This window comes from Scardinius erythrophthalmus (assembly GCF_964197995.2).
Source record: "Scardinius erythrophthalmus genome assembly, chromosome: 22".
In the NCBI taxonomy this organism is placed as follows: Eukaryota; Metazoa; Chordata; class Actinopteri; order Cypriniformes; family Leuciscidae; genus Scardinius; species Scardinius erythrophthalmus.
In genome coordinates, this window is record NC_138242.1 from 24,390,527 (window position 1) to 24,409,293 (window position 18,767).

The window sequence follows — 18,767 nt, forward strand, 5'->3', positions numbered from 1 at the left end:
TTTCAGCATCATTACTCCAGTCTTCAGAGTCACATGATCCATCATTCTAATATGCTGATTTGCTGCTCAAAGAAACATTTCTTATTATTATCAGTGTCGAAAATTGTTGTACTGCTTAATACTTTTTGTTCAGTATTCTTTGATTAAAAGAAAGTTAAAAAGAACAGCATTTATTTGAAATATAAATCTTTTGTAACATTATAAACGTCTTTAAATATTAACACTTTTAATATTTAACATATTTTATTATCGTCTGTTTGTTTGTTTATAATAATAATAATAATATAAATGTATATATTATATAAATGTAAACTGAACAGGTATTCTCAGTATGAATTAATTATTTATGGTAACATAAACAGAGGTGTTCTGTCGCCCCCTTGCGGCTGTTAAAATCACTCTCGCCTTGCGTCATGAGAGAGTGACAGAGAGAAAGAGAGGGAGAGACGCACACACACACACACACACACACACACACACACACACACACCGCTCCGCGAGCTTCACCGCACTGACAGTCCACATCTTACACTGCTGACTCTAACGGCGGAGCCCTTCAGATATGGCGGGGCTTCGTTGAGAGGGACAGCAAATCTCCGAGCACTATCGTTCACAGAACAGTTTGTTTTTGGACACGCGTCTCCCCCAGCCCTCCTTATGCACCGCTGCGACGCGGAGAAACCCCAGCAGCGCTGAAAGAGTCGAAGAAATAGGACGAGAGTGATTTTTACCCCCTTAAACGGACAATGGCGGACCGCGATGCGCTGCCCCTTCCATTGGAAGTGCGGGCCAGGTTGGCTGAGCTGGAGCTGGAGTTATCCGAAGGTATGATTGACATTTTAAATGACTTATTTTGTTCGACAATATGGTTGTTGCGGAGGATACTTTAACGGCCCCCTCTCCTCCTCCTCCCACCCAAAAACCCACCGCTACCTCCACCACCATACCAACACAACCAACACCAGATGTTGGAGCCAATTATTATCCCCGCAGCAGCACTGAGGTTGTGTTCGTAAAGGCGTTCGTTTGCTCTAATTCCCGCCGCATTTTCTTTGTTACAATGTATCTATTTGACCTTGAGGAAACCATTCAAAGACTTCAGAATTGATTTTTCCGTTAGGATTTTGAAAATGCGTTTCCCTTGAGACCAACGGTCAAAATAATACTGCCTTGGAATCTTCATGTAGCCGTTGATATTTTTTGAATTTCTGTGGCTGTGTTGTTCATGCCAGCATAACGTCTTCAGTACACCAGCATTTAGGTAAACAAGCAGTTCCTCACAAATGCATCGCCATATATGCCATCTTTACACTGCAAAAGCTGCATCTGAAGCTGCATTTATACCACAAAACGACATAGACAGTCTAATGCTGCGTAAATTAATTATTGATATAAACGTTTTTAATATGAAATTCTAAATATGGAAACATGAAATTATTGATTTATAAAAATATGAATGAAACGTATGCTCTTGTCATGACAGCAACAAAGCTGTTTAAAAGTTTAAAGCTGTTCTGATGCTACATCATTTGCAAAGAACCAGAAATGGAAAAATGATTTATAGAGCATTTTTATGTTTAGATACAGAATAGAATATTTAGAACAGACTTTGAATTATTGCTTTATTTCTTTTTTTGTGTGTGTGTGACCAAGTTTTCTTTATTGCATTTCAAACATAAAAAACAGAATATATATATAGGAAATAGTTTTACTCTTTTGAAGGCATTTTCTAAATAATTAACGGACTACAGCTACAACGGTGTGACATTGCTAATTTTCCTTCATGTACTATTCATGCATATTCATCATTAGTTACTAATATTTGTAGAACAACAAAAAACTGGGTCTACTAATAATCGAATTGGTTAGAGAAAAAAACGTAATGATAACAGTCATAGAAAATCAGTATCATCCAAACCAATTATTGGTGGCTCAGAGCTGGTATATTTGTGTATGGCTATAATTGTGCAGCACTGTGTTTTTGCATAGAATTTGGAGTCGGGCAGAAACACAGGGATGTAATATTTAAATCATTTGTCATGTTGAGAATCTTGACGTCTGACATTAGCAAACTGAATTGAGTGAGCTGTTTTATTTCTAGTGCCTGGTCCTTGTGTGTGTGTGTGTGTGTGTGTTTCATGTGCAATTGTCTGCTGTGTGTAGATCTGAACCATTTAAGGCGATAAGTGCTTATGCATTTGTTAACCCTGTCTCAAAGTTCCAGGCCTGTATCTCCAAACGATCCTGAGCACACTGCGCCAACCTGTGTAGAGAAAAACAGCATCATTTTATACCAAACAAGTCACAGTCACAGTCAGTGGGTTTAACGGGCCATCAGTAGATACATCACATATATTTTTTGTGTTTAGTGTTGAGTTTGTCCTACAGAAAACCGTATGGGTACTACTAAACCCACCGTTACATGTTATGATATAGACACTAATGATCTTAAATGCAGGGTATATTGAATAATGGAGGTGTCTGACCCACCTAATTAAGACATCTTGAACCCACTTAAATGAAGTCATAACAAAAGATTCGGATCAGCTGGGGCCGGTTGCACCAGCTGGGCGTAAGTTATAACTTAGCCTAGTTTTGACGTAAATGGACACCAAGTTACGACTTGCGCACTTCTAAATATTTTTGCGTTGCACCATTAAACTTAGTTGAAGCGTAACTCTACGTTTAAACTAAATATTTACGGCAGCCTCCGATCAGGAGTAACGGATGGAATAAAATATCAAACACACTGAACTTCATCAATAAGCTATTATTTTACCTGACAGACTTCAATTCTTAATACATATATGATTATGCAGACATTTACACTTGCTTACATTTTAAGAGAGAGAACATTATGTGAAAAGATTACTTTGTTAGAGGCTATCTTTAACACAAACCCATCCTAAACAGCACGTCGCTGTGTGCATCGGTCCATGGTGTGCATGTCAAATATCAGTCATAATCAATAAACGTAATTTCTTATGCTTTTTGTATCAATATTTATTTATTTATCCTTATTCATTTAATTTCAAATACAGTTTCTGAATGTTACATATAAAAACACTTATGCTATTCATGATCAAGTATCGTATTTAATGGAAACTTATTTTTACCGTTAGTAACGTGAGGCAAAAGAATGAAGGATAAACTGAAATTCACAGCATTTCAACACAACATCTGCTCACGTATTTGAAGGCTGCTATTGGATAACCGAGGCTAAACGTCATATTATGCGACTACGCATTACTTTACGGAGAGCTTACGACCTACTAGCTACGTTCTGCCTTACGAACAAATGGTGCAACGGAATAAAGTTCAGAGTTAGTTACAAACTAGCTAGTAGTTACTAAGCCTCTAGTGTGGACTTTACGTTCCAATTTAAGAAAGAACTTACGAACGGCTGGTGCAACCCTACCCTGAAGACTAGCATGGCTAGGTTGGAAGACCAGCTTAACCAGCTGAAACTAGCTTAGAATATCAGATAATCTTAGACTGGGTTAAATGGGAGGGATGTTTGCGTAAGGAGGTAACCATATAGTATCAGCTGCTTGAACGCTTAATATAGGATGGTACTTTGGTAAAATTAATGTATGTCATTATTTGTTACTTTAATATAGATTTACATAAATATGTTAAAAAAGTTAGTGTTTCGTTTAAAATGTCTTAAGATTAACCATCGGGTTGCGCAAAAGTCATTGAATAATTCGCGCACTGCTTAAAGGTGCTCTTATCAATTTTGGGCGATGTCACTTCTTGTTGACGTTCGAAGTATTGTCAAACAAAACGGAGGCTAGCTCGACCCTCCCTCCTCCTCATCCCGTCTCCTCCCCCTCCCTTCCGTGCTTCCTGAAACAGTCATGAACCATTCAGAAAAAACAAACAGGATTTACCCACCTGTCCAGCAAAAACAGAGCCTCCTGAATGTCGGATTGGAAGCCCTTCTGCCGGCGGAGTTCTCGCCACCTTTCGAACACTTTTCCGATGTAATTTCGGGACTTTGCGTTCCTTTTCCTTTTCCCTATTCTTTGTTATGTGTTCATCGGAACGTCGTTTCTTTGGTCGTGTGTCGGCCATATCAAAATTCTCAAGAATATAAAAGTTTAACGATAGTCGTTGTCTAAGACATCTCTCCTCTAGCTAACTTCCCTCTTCATGCTTCTCTCTCCTCCACTCCCCACACCCCCCTTCATGTGCACGCGCACTAACTCCCCAACCCCCACCCCCAAATCATTCTTGTCGATTATTGTCTGGAACACTGTTTGTTATTTTTTGTGGTCCAGGCTGGGCCAGTTTGTTTTTGTTGCTGTTTGTGGACCCTGGGCTGTCTACAGAGACCGCGTTTTTTTACAGTGTGTTCAGGCGACAGGCAGCTAGCGGATAGTGAGGAGATGTTTGCTGGATGTGACAAAAAATGTTTTGGCCTAAAAAACACGTGACGTCGCTTAGAGCACCTTTAAATACATCCCTAAGTAGATTGTCAACTAAGCATGTAGGCCCACATCTTTTATAAACCAATCATGGCTTTCATTTATGGATGGGTGTGTGGTATGTAATCGTCTACAATTATATTATTGTTTTAGCAATGTTGAAGCTGATATTGAGTATGTCACTTTGCAAAAACAAACAAAGAAAAGCCTTGAGAGTGCATGATTTAGCCTAGTGGAATGAAGTTATAGAATGTCCCTAAAGTTCAATATGGGGGCCAATTTTTTTGTCTTATAATTTTGTATGATATAATCAAGCAATATCACACAAGCAAGAGTGCTGTTATTCCCCTAATATCAGTGCGAATATCTGCACAATTCGGCGATTGCAAATGAATCAAAGTATATTTTTTTCACATATATGGAAGTCAATAGGCCCATTAACTGTTTGGTTAATCATTAAAAGATTGTGATCTTGAATTCAAACACCCACATTATCAAATATGCATTGGCGCTGCCGCTGATCCAGAGAGAGCCGTTGTCATGTACAAGTATGAAACAGTCTTTTTTACCACACAGTATCGTTTCTTTGTTACAAATATTTATATTATCATAGAAGAACTGTGATAAAAGTGTATAGATCGAATATAAACACTGATGTCTATGGAAGCGATTAAAATAGAGTGAATCAACTTTTGAAAGGTGCTTCAAATAACGATTGTATCGATTACATCAAGTGACTGTTACTAAAATGTTGATTTTTTTTATTCAAGAGATTTGTTCAAAAAACGCTGATTCATTCAGTAATGAAACAATGAAATAATTATGAGTCATTGAATCTTTCATTCAAACCTCTTTAATTAATTCAGATTAATTAAACATTTTAAATAGACTGCAGCAATTAACATTAGTCAGACTCAGAACCTCTTGCAAATTACATGTTATTTTGTTTAGTTGTCTAGTCAGAATTGTGGGAGAATCGTGATCTCAGTTTGAAACCAAAATGTATTGGATGTGTTATTGTAGTTGTTAAAGGCTCTGGAATGGAAATGAGTGTTATTTAAATTTTTGAAATGGCAAACACCTCTTTTTGTGACCAAATGAAATTTCAGCAAAACTTCACTTAAAGATGATCACAGGCTGCTCCATCTGCAAGTGGACACGAGTATTTTTAGCTGCCCTTCAAGCTTCGTTAGCCTTAATCAGCTCGTTTTGCATTTAAACGTTTTGCCTCACTTTATGACTGCGGTGGAGGGAGTATTCTGGCTCTATTCCCCGATTTTCTGCAGCCCTCTTTGATTCTTCTGAACCTCTGCTTGTGTTTGTGTTTGCCTTTGTAGAAATAAGATGCTCCCTTGCCATTCCAGCTTAGCTTGTGGTGTTGTTTAGCACTGCGCTCATGGAGAGGTGATTATCTCAGTGTGTTGGCACAGGATGAAAGGCCTGGAAATTACAGAACGTCTGCTCATCAGTTTGCGAAGAAAGATTTGCTTCTGTTTACTGACCTATGATGTCCTTAAGGCCAATATTGTGTTTCCTAAAGTTTGCATACAATGTAACTTATTGTGTGTTTCACTGCCTCCATTTTAAGTCAAACATGGTTTAGTTTTAAGCAACAAAGGTTTTATTTACTATGCATCTTTTACTTACACATGTGGCTTGTTCACGATAGAATGGTTGATTTTGATTTACAAGGCTTGGAAATCATCCCCAGATTGCTGAAAGTTTCTCTCAGTGGTCTTCTGTCTATGCTGGCAGACTCTTAATGCATACTGATTCTTTTAACTCAGTATTAGTCTCGTTCATGCCAAATAAAGGTTGAATGGATCTCATTTTACCCTTAGGGTAACTCTGTTAGTAAGTGAAAAGGTTAAGTTGTTAAACAGGGGTCATGCTGGCTGTGGAAGAAAAGAACCCCTGTTTGACCCCGATTTGAGGCCTTGTCTGTTGAGAATGTCAGAACAAAGGACCAAAAATGTATGTAAAGATGTTTTATTGATGTGTTGAAATCATTTTGCACATTTGACATATTCACAGATTTATGGACTCTTAGTTATGGTCACAGTAATGGTTTTCTGTTTTGTTTCCTTTAATTCCTGTCTCCCTGCTCTTTTTAGTTTCGATTTCCTTGGTTACTGTTTATGTCCTCGTTTGTTTCTATGGTTACTTATGATTTGCATCTGTCTTTCATTATGTTTGTCTTTTATTTATTCTCCCTGATATGTTCAGTTCATTGTCGTTTTTGTTAATGATTTACATAGTTGTCATTTCTCTTATGTTGTTCCTGTGATCTGTTCCTGAGTAATTTGCATTGTGAATAAAGACTGTCTATTTGTATCTTCTTTGTCTTTGTGTCTATAAATAAGTAAATAGGCTATAGCCTACTTAATGAACATGAGACTTCTTTAACCTGAAAAAAAATCTTTCTGACCCCCAAACTAAAGTCTTAGGCATGTTGTATTTTCACCCCAAAAATGGTTTTAAGCCATTTAATTTTTTTTGCCATTAAATGTAATAAACTATGATATTTTTGTATGCATAAGGAGTCTGACATCAGCTGGTGTGATCCACACAGAGATCTGATCTCACCATCACCGAGTCTGTCTGTGATTACATGAAGAAAAAGAGACAGACTAAATCCAAAACTGCGGCAACGTCTCCAAGATGCTTGAAAAAAACCTTCCTGCAAAGCTACAGTACTGTGAAAAGTTTAAAGGGTTAGTTCACCCAAAAATGAAAATTATGTCATTAATGACTCACCCTCATGTCGTTCCAAGCCCGTAAGACCTCCGTTCATCTTCGGAACACATTTTAAGATATTTTAGATTTTGTTCGAGAGCTTTCTGTTCCTCCATTGAAAGTCAATGGACGGCATACTGTTCCGTCTCTGTTCCCTTGAGGGACAGAGAGAAGGAAAATGAATAGTGGCATAAAGTCGTTATTTTTGTTTACTTTTTGCGCACAAAAAGTATTCTCCTCGCTTGATAAACTTAAGATTGAGCCACTGATGTCACATGGACTACTTTGATGATGTCTGTATTGCCTTTCTGGACATGGACAGTATGCCGTCCATTGACTTTCAGTGGAGGAACAGAAAGCTCTTGAACAAAATCTAAAATATCTTAAACTGTGTTACTAAGATGAACGGAGGTCTTACGGGCTTGGGACGACATGAGGGTGAGTCATTAATGACATAATTTTAATTTCTGGGTGAACTAACCCTTTAAGGCACTTGTGTAAAAATGCTGTAAAGTGAGAATGCTTTCAAAAATAATGTCATAACATATTTTATTTATCAATTTACTTCTGTTAACTAAATCAAAACAATATGTGGAGTGACCACCCTTTGCGTTTAAGACAGCTTTTGTCCTATAGCTTGCACATCGTTTTTCAGGTAGTTTTGCAGGTACGTTTCTTAAAGCATTTTGGAGACATTGCCGCAGTTTTGCTGGATTTATTATGTCTCAGTTTTTTCTGTTTCTTCATATAATCCCAGATGATGGTGAGATCAGATCTCCGTGTGGATCATATCGGCTGTTGTCAGACTCTTTGTGCAAACAAAAGTCTCACTGGATTATTACAATTAATGGCAAAAGGAATGTTTGGAAATGTAAACAGATATTTCCTACTGACACACTACAGCAAAAGATATAAATAACTGGCTTAAAACCATTTTTTTTTTTGTGTGGAAATACTAACGTGAAATACTAAGACTTTTGCACAGTAGTGTGTATATTTTATTTTTCTGAACCTCTTAGATTTGTAGTGCTAAGGAAGATGCTGTATATTTAGTATAAGTATTTAGTGTTGCTATGTGGCCAGTAAAGAAGAAGAAGATCGAGGGAGTGATGGAATGTTGTGAGGTATGTTAGGGGCTCTGATGAGAGCTGACAGGGGCTGTGCAGTGGGGTCGCGGCGCTGCGTGTGGTGCAAGATAGCGGTGCTGAGGTTGTGTCACTGCCAGTCACCTGTGCATGGACATGAGGAGATCATGACATTTGCTAAATGCCATAAATTATTCGTAAGCTGTGCCAGACAGACGGCCTTTCACTGCTTTGCCAGCAGTTTTAATGTTTTATTTGACGGTTGTTAGCTATTGGTTGATTTTGTAAAGATTTAGTAGGAAATGTATGGTTTGTTTACCTATAAGTTATTAACAGATGCTGTAGCATCTGGTATGACTGACATCATTTCCTCTCTCAGTCTCTTTAATCTCTGTGGGAGCAAATACCACGAGTCCCGGTTTCCCCCCTCTCCCAGATTTCCATAGAAAAATGAATATTAAACAGCACTTCCCTGTTCACGGCATCACACCAGCAGGTTTTTTTCCTCTCTTCCTTGTACGTCTCACTTCCTCATGATCCAAATGTAGGTTAATGAACTGAAACATGCTGTTTTTGCCTTTTTATCTTGCTGTATACTGAGGTGTTCTAGGATGGATGAATCTCAGGAAGCTTCAAGAACATGTCCAGATAACATTTCACTCAGAATCATTAAAAATTTATATTTTGAATAATGAAAATGAGCCCGATCTTAGGACCTTTTTTGATTTGTGAGACATTTTCATGATAATTAGGCACATTCCCTAATCTCATTCCCCAATTCTCATTACCATTAAGAAATCTTATCATATTAAACATTTAGTTGTAAAAAAAAAGAAAAAAAAAAGAAGATATATATATGAGAACCACCATTAAGAAAATTTACAATATAGTTTTGTAGGCGAAAATGTGCTTGAGTACATTATAAATTAGGCTTTTGATTTTGGGGTGCACTATAAACTAGACTTGGTTTCATGAGATACACTAAGAAAGCGAACTTGCACTTGCATTTTCATGAAGCGTGATAAAGGAGATCTATTACCACAAATCTTCTTTGACTGCAGTTAGCCTTGTGGGATTATGTCATCCTACTGACCTCCAAACTGCTTATCCGCCGCTTTCATCCAATCACTGTTGTCTGTTGACCCTGTGACCCCCCACTCAAAGCAGATGTTAGGATCTAATAGAGAGGATTGGTCTGACAAAGTTGTTTTTTCTTTTCTTAAACAAACATATTGTATTTCACAAGTATGTACAAATTACGATCGCACGAGAGACTTCAAAATCCTGTCAGCATATGTTTCTTAATGAGATGATACTGAGACTAAAGTTACACAAGTTCTGTACATGCCTTTTCACATCCTGGTTTCCCACATGTTATGTATGGATTGTCATTTTTTTTTTCCCTTTGTTGTGACTATGAAAGATGTCATAGAATGCCTACGAGATAATCTTGTAGAAATCAGTCCGATGTAGCATAACTGGAGCCATCGAAGAGGAGGGAGACGCAAGGACAAGCTCAAACCATTACATTTCATACTAATCCAAGCTAGATTTTATTCATAAACCCACAGCCACTTAATAAATGTTCAAACTTGCACCATTTATTAGTGTAGAAGCCACTTATAGCTTTATGAAAGGCAGTAAACAATTTCACACCTTGCTGACTTGCTCCACAGCTTCAGTGAAGCTAAATCTCCTCCCGCTCTTGGAAGGCATTTCTTATACAGGGAATTGAGTGCATATTTTTTGCCATATGACCGTGTTATCAGGCTGTAACTTAATGCTGTATTTGTAACCAAACCCTCATTCGAGAACACAGCTGCCTCAGAAGAGCGCCTGCTCGGCCCGCTGACCACATCCGGCTCACATTGACCTTTAACCCTGTCACTAAGCGAAAGGTGTAAGCTTATTCCTTCAAACCTCCTGTCTGCTCTGATTACAGAAAAATGTGCCAAGTAAATAGACAGAAAGATACCTGGTGTTTCATAATGCTGTAAATAATGCGCTCCTGAAATAACATCATTTGGTTCCTTATAGCAGCTAAAAGCATGTCCTGTTTTGAGGATGTAACTTATTTTTGAGCTAGATGAAGAAAACACTGCTGGCTGGCTGGCTTGGAGAGTCTTTGTCAGGATTTTCAAATGCCTCCTACAAATAGCTCCAGCACTAAACTTTTTTTTCATGTGTTTTAGGGTAACTACTTGGACTAAGGGCTCTAATTCAGCCGTGAAGCATTGATACACTCGTAATTGGAGGTGAAAGTGGCGTTGAATGAGTTTAATAAGTGAAATATTTTACAACATTAGATTGCACATGTGTTCAGTTTGGTGTTAAAATGTAACAGATGTCTGTGTTGCCCTTAGTGAACCTTGATAACTACACATAGAGAAGAGGCTCGATTTGTTTCAGATGGAAATCTTGAACCCTTCTGAAGAAATCTGCAACATTCAGGTCTTAAAGCTGAAGTGTGTAATTGTTTCGTTATGCGTACTTGCTCCTATCCCAGCTTCATATACGGAGATGGCTGCAAGCATGACATTCGTAGGTTGATTCTGTTGAAAAGCATAAACATGATGTCACTATTAAAACAGTGCTCTGTATGTTTGAATGTCCCGACTACAACAACATTGACTCAACCAATGGTGTGAGTTTGGGGCCAGACTATCTGTTTATCTGACCAATGAGTGTTCCGGAAAAAGGTTTGTTTGGCAACACTAGTGCTTCAGAATTTACACCTTCTGCAGAACACAAAAGAAGATATTTTAAGAAGATGAAATATTTAATTGTATGGATGGATGGAAAAAATGAAATCTTACTATTTTTGCTATTGCTAGCAAGCAAGCATCACTTTTGCTATTTCTCAAGCTCATATTGCTTGTTGAAATGTGCGTTTTTCAGGGGTTTTGCAGGAATGTTTTCATAGTTCCTAGGCTATAATTATTTGGCGTGTTCGCACCATAAGAACTGGAAAATGGTTTTAGTTATAGGAACGCCTTTTGGGGGGACTAAATTGGCTCCTACTTCAGAGTAGGGTCTAATCCAGCACAATAGGAACTACCAGTGATGTAAGTGTACATTGATTGGATGAACTCATGCCATACGAAACAACAGCACCCGCCATTCTTAAAAATGGTGGCCAGTTCCTGTAACTGAGTTTCTATAACTACCTGGTGCAAAAGCCCATTATGATTTGTTGGGAGATGATAAAATTGGTTTTATCTTTTATCTTCTTGCATTGAAGGAAGGACCTGAAGCCACCAACCAACAACCACCTAACAAACTTTACTAGCAAGTAGCAACCGCATAGCTAAACTTTGGCAACCTCCTGCCTGGCATCATGGCAGGAAGTTTTGCATGGGCAAGCACCACTCACATTTTCTGTCCTGACATATTAAATAGCTGACATGCTTTGTGAAAGTCGTAGTCACGTGATCCTGCAACAGACAGACAGGCAGCGGGACTGACAGACAGACAGCAGTTGCACAGCTGGACAGCAGCAGCCGTGGCAGTTTTACTGTCCATCTCCTGTGTGTGTCTCTGAAGCTGCTATAGGAATGCAGTCATGTGGTCTCAATCAAGTCCTCTGTTTACATCACAGTGCTGCTCAGGAACAATGTGCTTGTGTTTCCAAGCCTTTAGAGACCCATTCCTTTTCTCTTATCTGTCCGAAGTGCTTTGATCGGTATCATCTCTAGTTTTAAACATTTCGCTCACAGACAGTGAATGTGAGGCTAAAACAATATGGAAATAGATGAGATAAAGTGAGGAACAAACGGAAATATATATGCAGATGAATATTTTTGGTCATTATTGGGGCTTTCGCACCGGAGGAACCTTTTCATAGTTCCTAGAACTTTTGGTGGAAGTATCCGGATTTTGGCGTGTTCGCACCGCAGGAACTAGGAACGATTTTAGTTCTAGGAACACCTTTTGGAGGAACTAATTTAGCTCCTACTTCAGAGTAGGGTCTAACCCAGCACAATAGGAACTAAAAGTGACGTAAGTGTACGCTGATTGGCCGAAAGCACGCGAAACACCAGCACCCGCCATTTTTAAAAAAGCTGTGTAAACACACAGATTATAGCCTATATATTTACTCCACAAACTAACTCTATATGAACATGGAAAACAGTGATAGATGGGCCTCTTAACCTTTACGCTGAGGAGAACGCAACTTTGAGGGGACCAAGCCAAACATGATTATGTATTTCTGCTCAGCTAGCAACACTGGACATCAACCACACGGCATACTCGAATAACTTTTCATATACTGTCAGTGTCTACTTTATAAAATCTACTTTCTGTGTATAACAGTTCTATCTAATAACATATTAGACAGGACTGTTAGACAGATCATAAACTAATGAACACGGAGAATGTGAGCACTGCGTGGCTGAGGCGTTCGCAGCAACATCATTCAAAATAAAGGTCCGCCGCGCAGTCAAAATAAAAGTCACAACAACAAGCGCAGCTTACGTCACTTCAGAGTTCCTACTGGCAGGAAAATTTTCCTAAGAGAATCATTAGTTCTTGGGTAACCTCCCTGGTGGCTAGTTCCTAGAACTACCCGGCGCGAAAGCCCCTTGTGACACTTATGATTTAAGACACAATAGTGTTATTATAGTATCACTGAGATACAATTATTCTTTTATTAATACTTTTAATTCGTTTTTATTGTAGTTTTTTGTTGTTTTTGTCATTTTTATTAGTTTTAAAAATATATATTTATATTGATATGTAACTAAATGGAAGTTATGTAAGTTTCAGTTTTTGTTGTTGTTATTTTAGTACATCATAAACTAAACGAAATTAAGAAATGTCATCTTGGCAACTAGCTGAAATAAAATAAGTTTGTTTTTATTTTACTTCAGTTAACTTTTTTCTTTGTTAAATAACAATTTCTTTATGGTTTTAGTTTACTCTAATAACCCTTGTCAAGTAAAAAAAAAATAATAATTTTTTAAATGTTTCAAAATCGTAAATGTAGTTTTGCGTATCCGGTATCAATATCCACTTTTTACTCTCCTCAACACTTTCTCACATAATGAACATAATAATTGTTCATATGCAGACAAATAAACATCAATTGCGACAACAAAGCTGGGATTTCACTTACAAATCAGTTTAGTAATGATGAAATCAGGGTCATAGTTTGTGTTTTGGGTTTTTAATATAGACTTAAAACCTTTAGGACATGTGTTGGAATAATGCTTAAAGAAAGTATGATTTCTAATTGATTAAAGCCAGTAGGCCATTTGTTTAAATGCAGGACAAATGGGGTGCATGTTTGATCCTTGTGGAATGGAGAATGTGCATAGATGTTAATCCAACTGTAATTTGAAATGCCTGTCCTACCAATCAGAATAAAAGGCATTTCTGTTATTTAGACCATTTAAAACGGCACTATTCAGTGTAGTCGGTATTTGCGTGTGTTCACTCGCCCTTCCCAACCGTTACCCGCAGCTCATGAATCCAGCCAGGGGCAAGCTGCCAAATATGTGACTTTGTACAAGTTTATATATCAATGACAAATTCTGGAATATCAGCAGTGGGATTTAAAAGAGACTCTGCTTAGGATCTCTCCCCACCGGACAAAAAAAAAAAAAAAAAAAAAAAAAAAGGCGAAATGTTGGCTAACACTCACTGTTTTCAATTTCACATTCCCAGCTTGGGAAAGAATGTTCTTTTGTGTTTTTGGAGACTGCAGCATGGGTTGTTAAAGTTTTAGCTGCCACAGATTTTTACATTTTGTTCTGGGGCACATTTCTCGAAATAAGTTGGACAATTGAGAAAAAAGAGCCGTTGAAAGTCAAATAGAAAGAGAGACGCCACGACAGCTAAAGGACAGTAAAACAAGGGAAATAGTGAGCTATGTTGTTGACTACTACCTAAATAGACAGCTTACTAAATTCTTTAAAATCTCTTTCAAAGAAATCATACTTTGTGTCTTAATCAGCTGTGATCACTACAATTGACGAGTAAAAGTTTCGTCAATCGCTTGACTCCGCCCATCGTGAAATCCTGTTGGAGTTCCAATAGTTTGACATGTTGCTAAGCTAATAACACAGTATTCTCATAACCCTTGAATATATTTTTAATTATTAATAATAATAATAATAATAAAGAACAATAAGAATGCTTTTATTTAAAAGCTTATATATTCCTTTTATAATTATATTTATAGTCCATTTAATGCACAGTACTCTCATAAGCATTAACATTTAACTATTTTATTTAATACTACTTAGTATTATTAAACATTTTTATTAAATAATATATATTATTTGTTATAATTTATAGTATTATTTAATTATTATTTTTAAATTGTTTAGCTTATAAATGCATATATAGGTATATTTATCTTTAACTTTTCTCTTGATTCATCCGCTATATATATACAATAATGCCTTGGAATTTGCCTCAGGTGTGGTAGTGAGTTTGCTGCCTACCTTCGCATATGCCATCTAGGTAGGCAGCCTACTAGAATGTAGTACAGAACTATGGTAGGGTAGATATTTTCTATCCTCTCCAATGTTTTCCAACAGATGCTGACAGATCACTTGGCTTGTTATCCATACCATCAACTCGACGAGCCCCTCGCCGAAGGACTCGGGAACGATCTCATTTTACCAAGGCAAACACAATATCATGGGCTGTTAGTGCTTCTGGAATGGAGAACGATAGAAAGAAAGAAAGATTGAGGCTCATGAGCCATAGCAGACCGCCTGCCGCTCTGCACCCTGACTCTTTCAATGCAGAACTCTTCTTTAATTATTCAGCTCCACCAGCCCAGAGGCCCTGCCTCTATGAAACCGTGGACACATTAAGGCCTGTGGATGACAATGCGCTCTATTCATAGGCCGTCTCTGAGCAGGCCTTTTTTAGAGCTCAGGAGCATGTGAAGGCTGTGGTATGAGAATGCGCTGGGCTTTGTCTCATGGGAGTGTGGGGATGTGTAGAGCTGCTCTCTTTCTGGCTGTGCGTTTTTGCCATCAGCCAGGCTTGCTACGAGTCATGAGGTTTTTTATGCTTATTCGAGCTACATCTGTGAGTCACTGTGACCTAAATTCAGGTTTAAAAACACCTTTGAGCTAGTATGTATCTACAGTGTGTTTTTAGGATGTCACTGTTGTGCCGTGCACCAGGTTGAATTCTCTTTCCGTCATTGTAGATACGTCAAGTGGTTGAGGCAGATTTTGACGTGTTGTTTTTCTCCTCTGAGGTCTTTCATGTGATGAATATTACATGATTTTGTGTGACTATAAGTTTTTTTAGAAATGCCACCTGAACACACCTGTCTAGACCATCTTGCTGTGTTCTCAAAAGTTAATCTCGGCTATCGTTGCAGTTTTAACCTTGCTGGCGTCATCCCGAGCACACGCCTTCTGTAGGCAATTAAGGTGTTCATTTCAATGTGGCGTAAAATGCAGGTTCTTTCATCTGTGCTGTAATGCACTCCAGGCACTTTGAGAGCGAAACATGTGCCCAGAGATAAGACTCCAATGTTGATATCAGTCTCACCGGTATCATAGACCCCCTTACTGATGGATCTGATTCTTGCGTTATCACAAGGAAAGAATTTCAGAAGAAATCACATACTTTTCCCCTGTTTTTCTGCACAGTGTCAGACATGCTCACAGGCTTAAAGGTATAGTTTACCTAAAATTGAAAATAAATTTTTCATCTTAATTTGAAGAAAAACCTGCATGATTTTTTCTATTGTAAAGCACAAACATGTTTAACAAAATGCCTGGCCGCACTTTTCCATACAATTCAAGCATACAGTCATCAGGCACTGTTAAATTCCGAAAACCACCAGTAGATTGTATGAATTGTATTCCAAGCCTTCTAAAAAATTTTGTGAATTGACCAAAAATGTATCAAATTAAGAACTGGCTGACTTTCATTTCATGAGTGGAATTTGAATTATATTGGCTTTGCAATTTGAATCCGAATTACAAGAAAATGAAAAGGAGATCAGGGTGAGGAGATCGGTATCTATCTATCTATCTATCTATCTATCTATCTATCTATCTATCTATCTATCTATCTATCTATCTATCTATCTATCTATCTATCTATCTATCTATCTATCTATCTATCTATCTATCTATCTATCTATCTATCTATCTATCTATCTATCTATCTATCTATCTATCTATCTATCTATCTATCTATCTATCTATCTATCTATCTATCTATCTATCTATCTATCTATCTATCGTTTTATCGTTTTATCGTTCTATCGTGCTATGCATAAGTTTAGACACCCATGCTAAAGTTGACTAAAAAGAGGAATAAAAAATCGTCTTTGGGAAATTGAACTTAATGCCTTAATTAAAAAAAATAGGAAAAATCCAACCTTTAAGGACACCAATTTTCTTTGTGAATGAATAATGTATTGTAAATAAATAAATGTTCTTCCTTGAAATACAGGGTGCATAAGTTTGGACACCCCTATGTTAAATTCCCATAGAGGCAGGCAGATTTTTATTTTTAAAGGCCAGTTACTTCATGGATCCAGGATACTATGCATCCTGATAAAGTTCCCTTGGCCTTTGGAATTAAAATAGCCCCACATCATCACATAGCCTTCACCATACCTAGAGATTGGCATGGAGTATTTTCCATAAGATCATCTCTCAATGCAAATCAAACCAGCTATTAGGCTAACTGAAATAAAACCATGCCAAACTCTAGGTATGGTGAAGGCTATGTGATGATGTGGGGCTATTTTAATTCCAAAGGCCAAGGGAACTTTATCAGGATGCATAGTATCCTGGATCCATGAAGTAACTGGCCTTTAAAAATAAAAATCTGCCTGCCTCTATGGGAATTTAACATAGGGGTGTCCAAACTTATGCACCCTGTATTTTAAGGAAGAACATTTATTTATTTACGATACATTATTCATTCACAAAGAAAATTGGTGTCCTTAAAGGTTGGATTTTTCCTAATTTTTTAAATTAAGGCATTGTGTTCAATTTCCAAAAGATGATTTTTTATTCCTCTTTTTAGTCAACTTTAGCATGGATGTCTAAACTTATGCATAGCACTGTATCTATCTATCTATCTATCTGTCTGTCTGTCTGTCTATCAATTTGTCTATCAATCTGTCTGTCTATCTGTCTGTCTGTTGCATATTTACACATTTAAACGTGGCCTGCCAATCAGTAATGTCATTGGCGTCAAGCCTGGTGCAACATGTCGTCATGTGCAAAGATTTGAGAAATGTAGTGGACTTTCCCTTTAAAATGCTGAATTGCTTCCACTTCACCTAACACCGCCTTTAAAAGGTCATCTGTGATGTTTTGTCTTCTGTAATATGCTTTGCTCACTTCTTAACCTATTCTTGATTCTCACACACTCTAATGGAAGCTAAATGTGATGGAACGCCAATGAAGTGTTGAAGAATTTTGTTCAATCTGCTTTTTTTGTGGGTCCCAAGAGCAGTGCATCTGAATATCATTGATTAGATGGTATTTTGGCAAGGCACGGTCGACAGACGCTGGCATTTTACACCTGGCACCGTGACGCGCAAGCAACCTGTTTTCACAGGGGCGAGTCCACGAATCCCAACCCCTCTGCCAGTGCCTCAGAGGCTCCAGTCCGCTCTATCTTCAGTTACCTTGATTTCCAGGAATCCAGCTGCTCAACTCTGTCCACAACTGCACTTTGAAACTGTTCACCACATCCATGTGACAGGAAGCATACCAGAACCGATCTCAGTTTGAGGGACTCTCGAAACAAGAGTCATTTCCACATGGGCCTCTCGAAATAAATCGATACCAGGCTTTAAACAAAAAGCCGAGTTTCTTTTCTGAAAGAACTTGGGGGATACAAGTGTGGTCTTTTTTTGTTGAAGTAATCCCCTTTTTCAAACCAACAGAGAATCCGGAATCTCAAAAGAGAGACTAAGCTTCTTTAATCCTTTGTCATGGCCAATAGCCACTGCTCTTCTGCAGGACTCATATAAAAGCCTCAGAAATATGAATGTAATGGAGAGAAGCTATGAATTGTGGGAGGTGGGTGGGGGTGAAGGCATGCACAGTTCTCTGAAGTTCTGTCAAATGCATCCACACAGTAAGTCTGTTCTGTGAAATAAGGAATGCATTGCTTATTATAATGGCTTGAACTTGGGTTGGGTTGACATTTTATTCTGTGGTTAGTCAGTCAAGCCCCCATTGGATTCCCTCACCTCAAAACAGTGGCCAAATATGAGTCGTGCTGTAGGACAGATTTGTAACATTGGGACCTCTGTTTCCTTGGGCTGAATACATCATGACTCCTACACCTACTTGACTTGAAGCATTAATTCTGTCCCTCGCAAAGTAGTAGTAAGACATTGCCATGGTTTTGTTGTCATGGTAAAACCATATTTATTGGGTCCCTTTGGTACTTTGAAATACATTGTATTTATTTATAATTTTTAGATTATATATCACTGTATAAATCATTATTTTGTCATATAATTACCATTTTTGTTTTTGCTTAGAAATTGAGGGTATTATATTTA

The 18,767-nt window shown here is 37.8% G+C and overlaps 1 protein-coding gene across 6 annotated transcripts in view; it reads left to right on the forward strand.

Annotated features, from left to right (window-relative positions):
- The first annotated feature begins 472 nt into the window (after positions 1–472).
- dip2ca (disco-interacting protein 2 homolog Ca) overlaps positions 473–18,767 on the forward strand; it is a 98,262-nt gene continuing 79,967 nt past the window's right edge. For all 6 annotated transcript variants that reach the window (XM_081353048.1, XM_081353050.1, XM_081353049.1 and 3 more), the window contains exon 1: positions 473–825. In XM_081353048.1, coding sequence (XP_081209174.1) covers positions 747–825 — 79 coding nt within the window. In that variant the 5' untranslated portion in view covers positions 473–746. The remainder of the gene's footprint in view (positions 826–18,767) is intronic.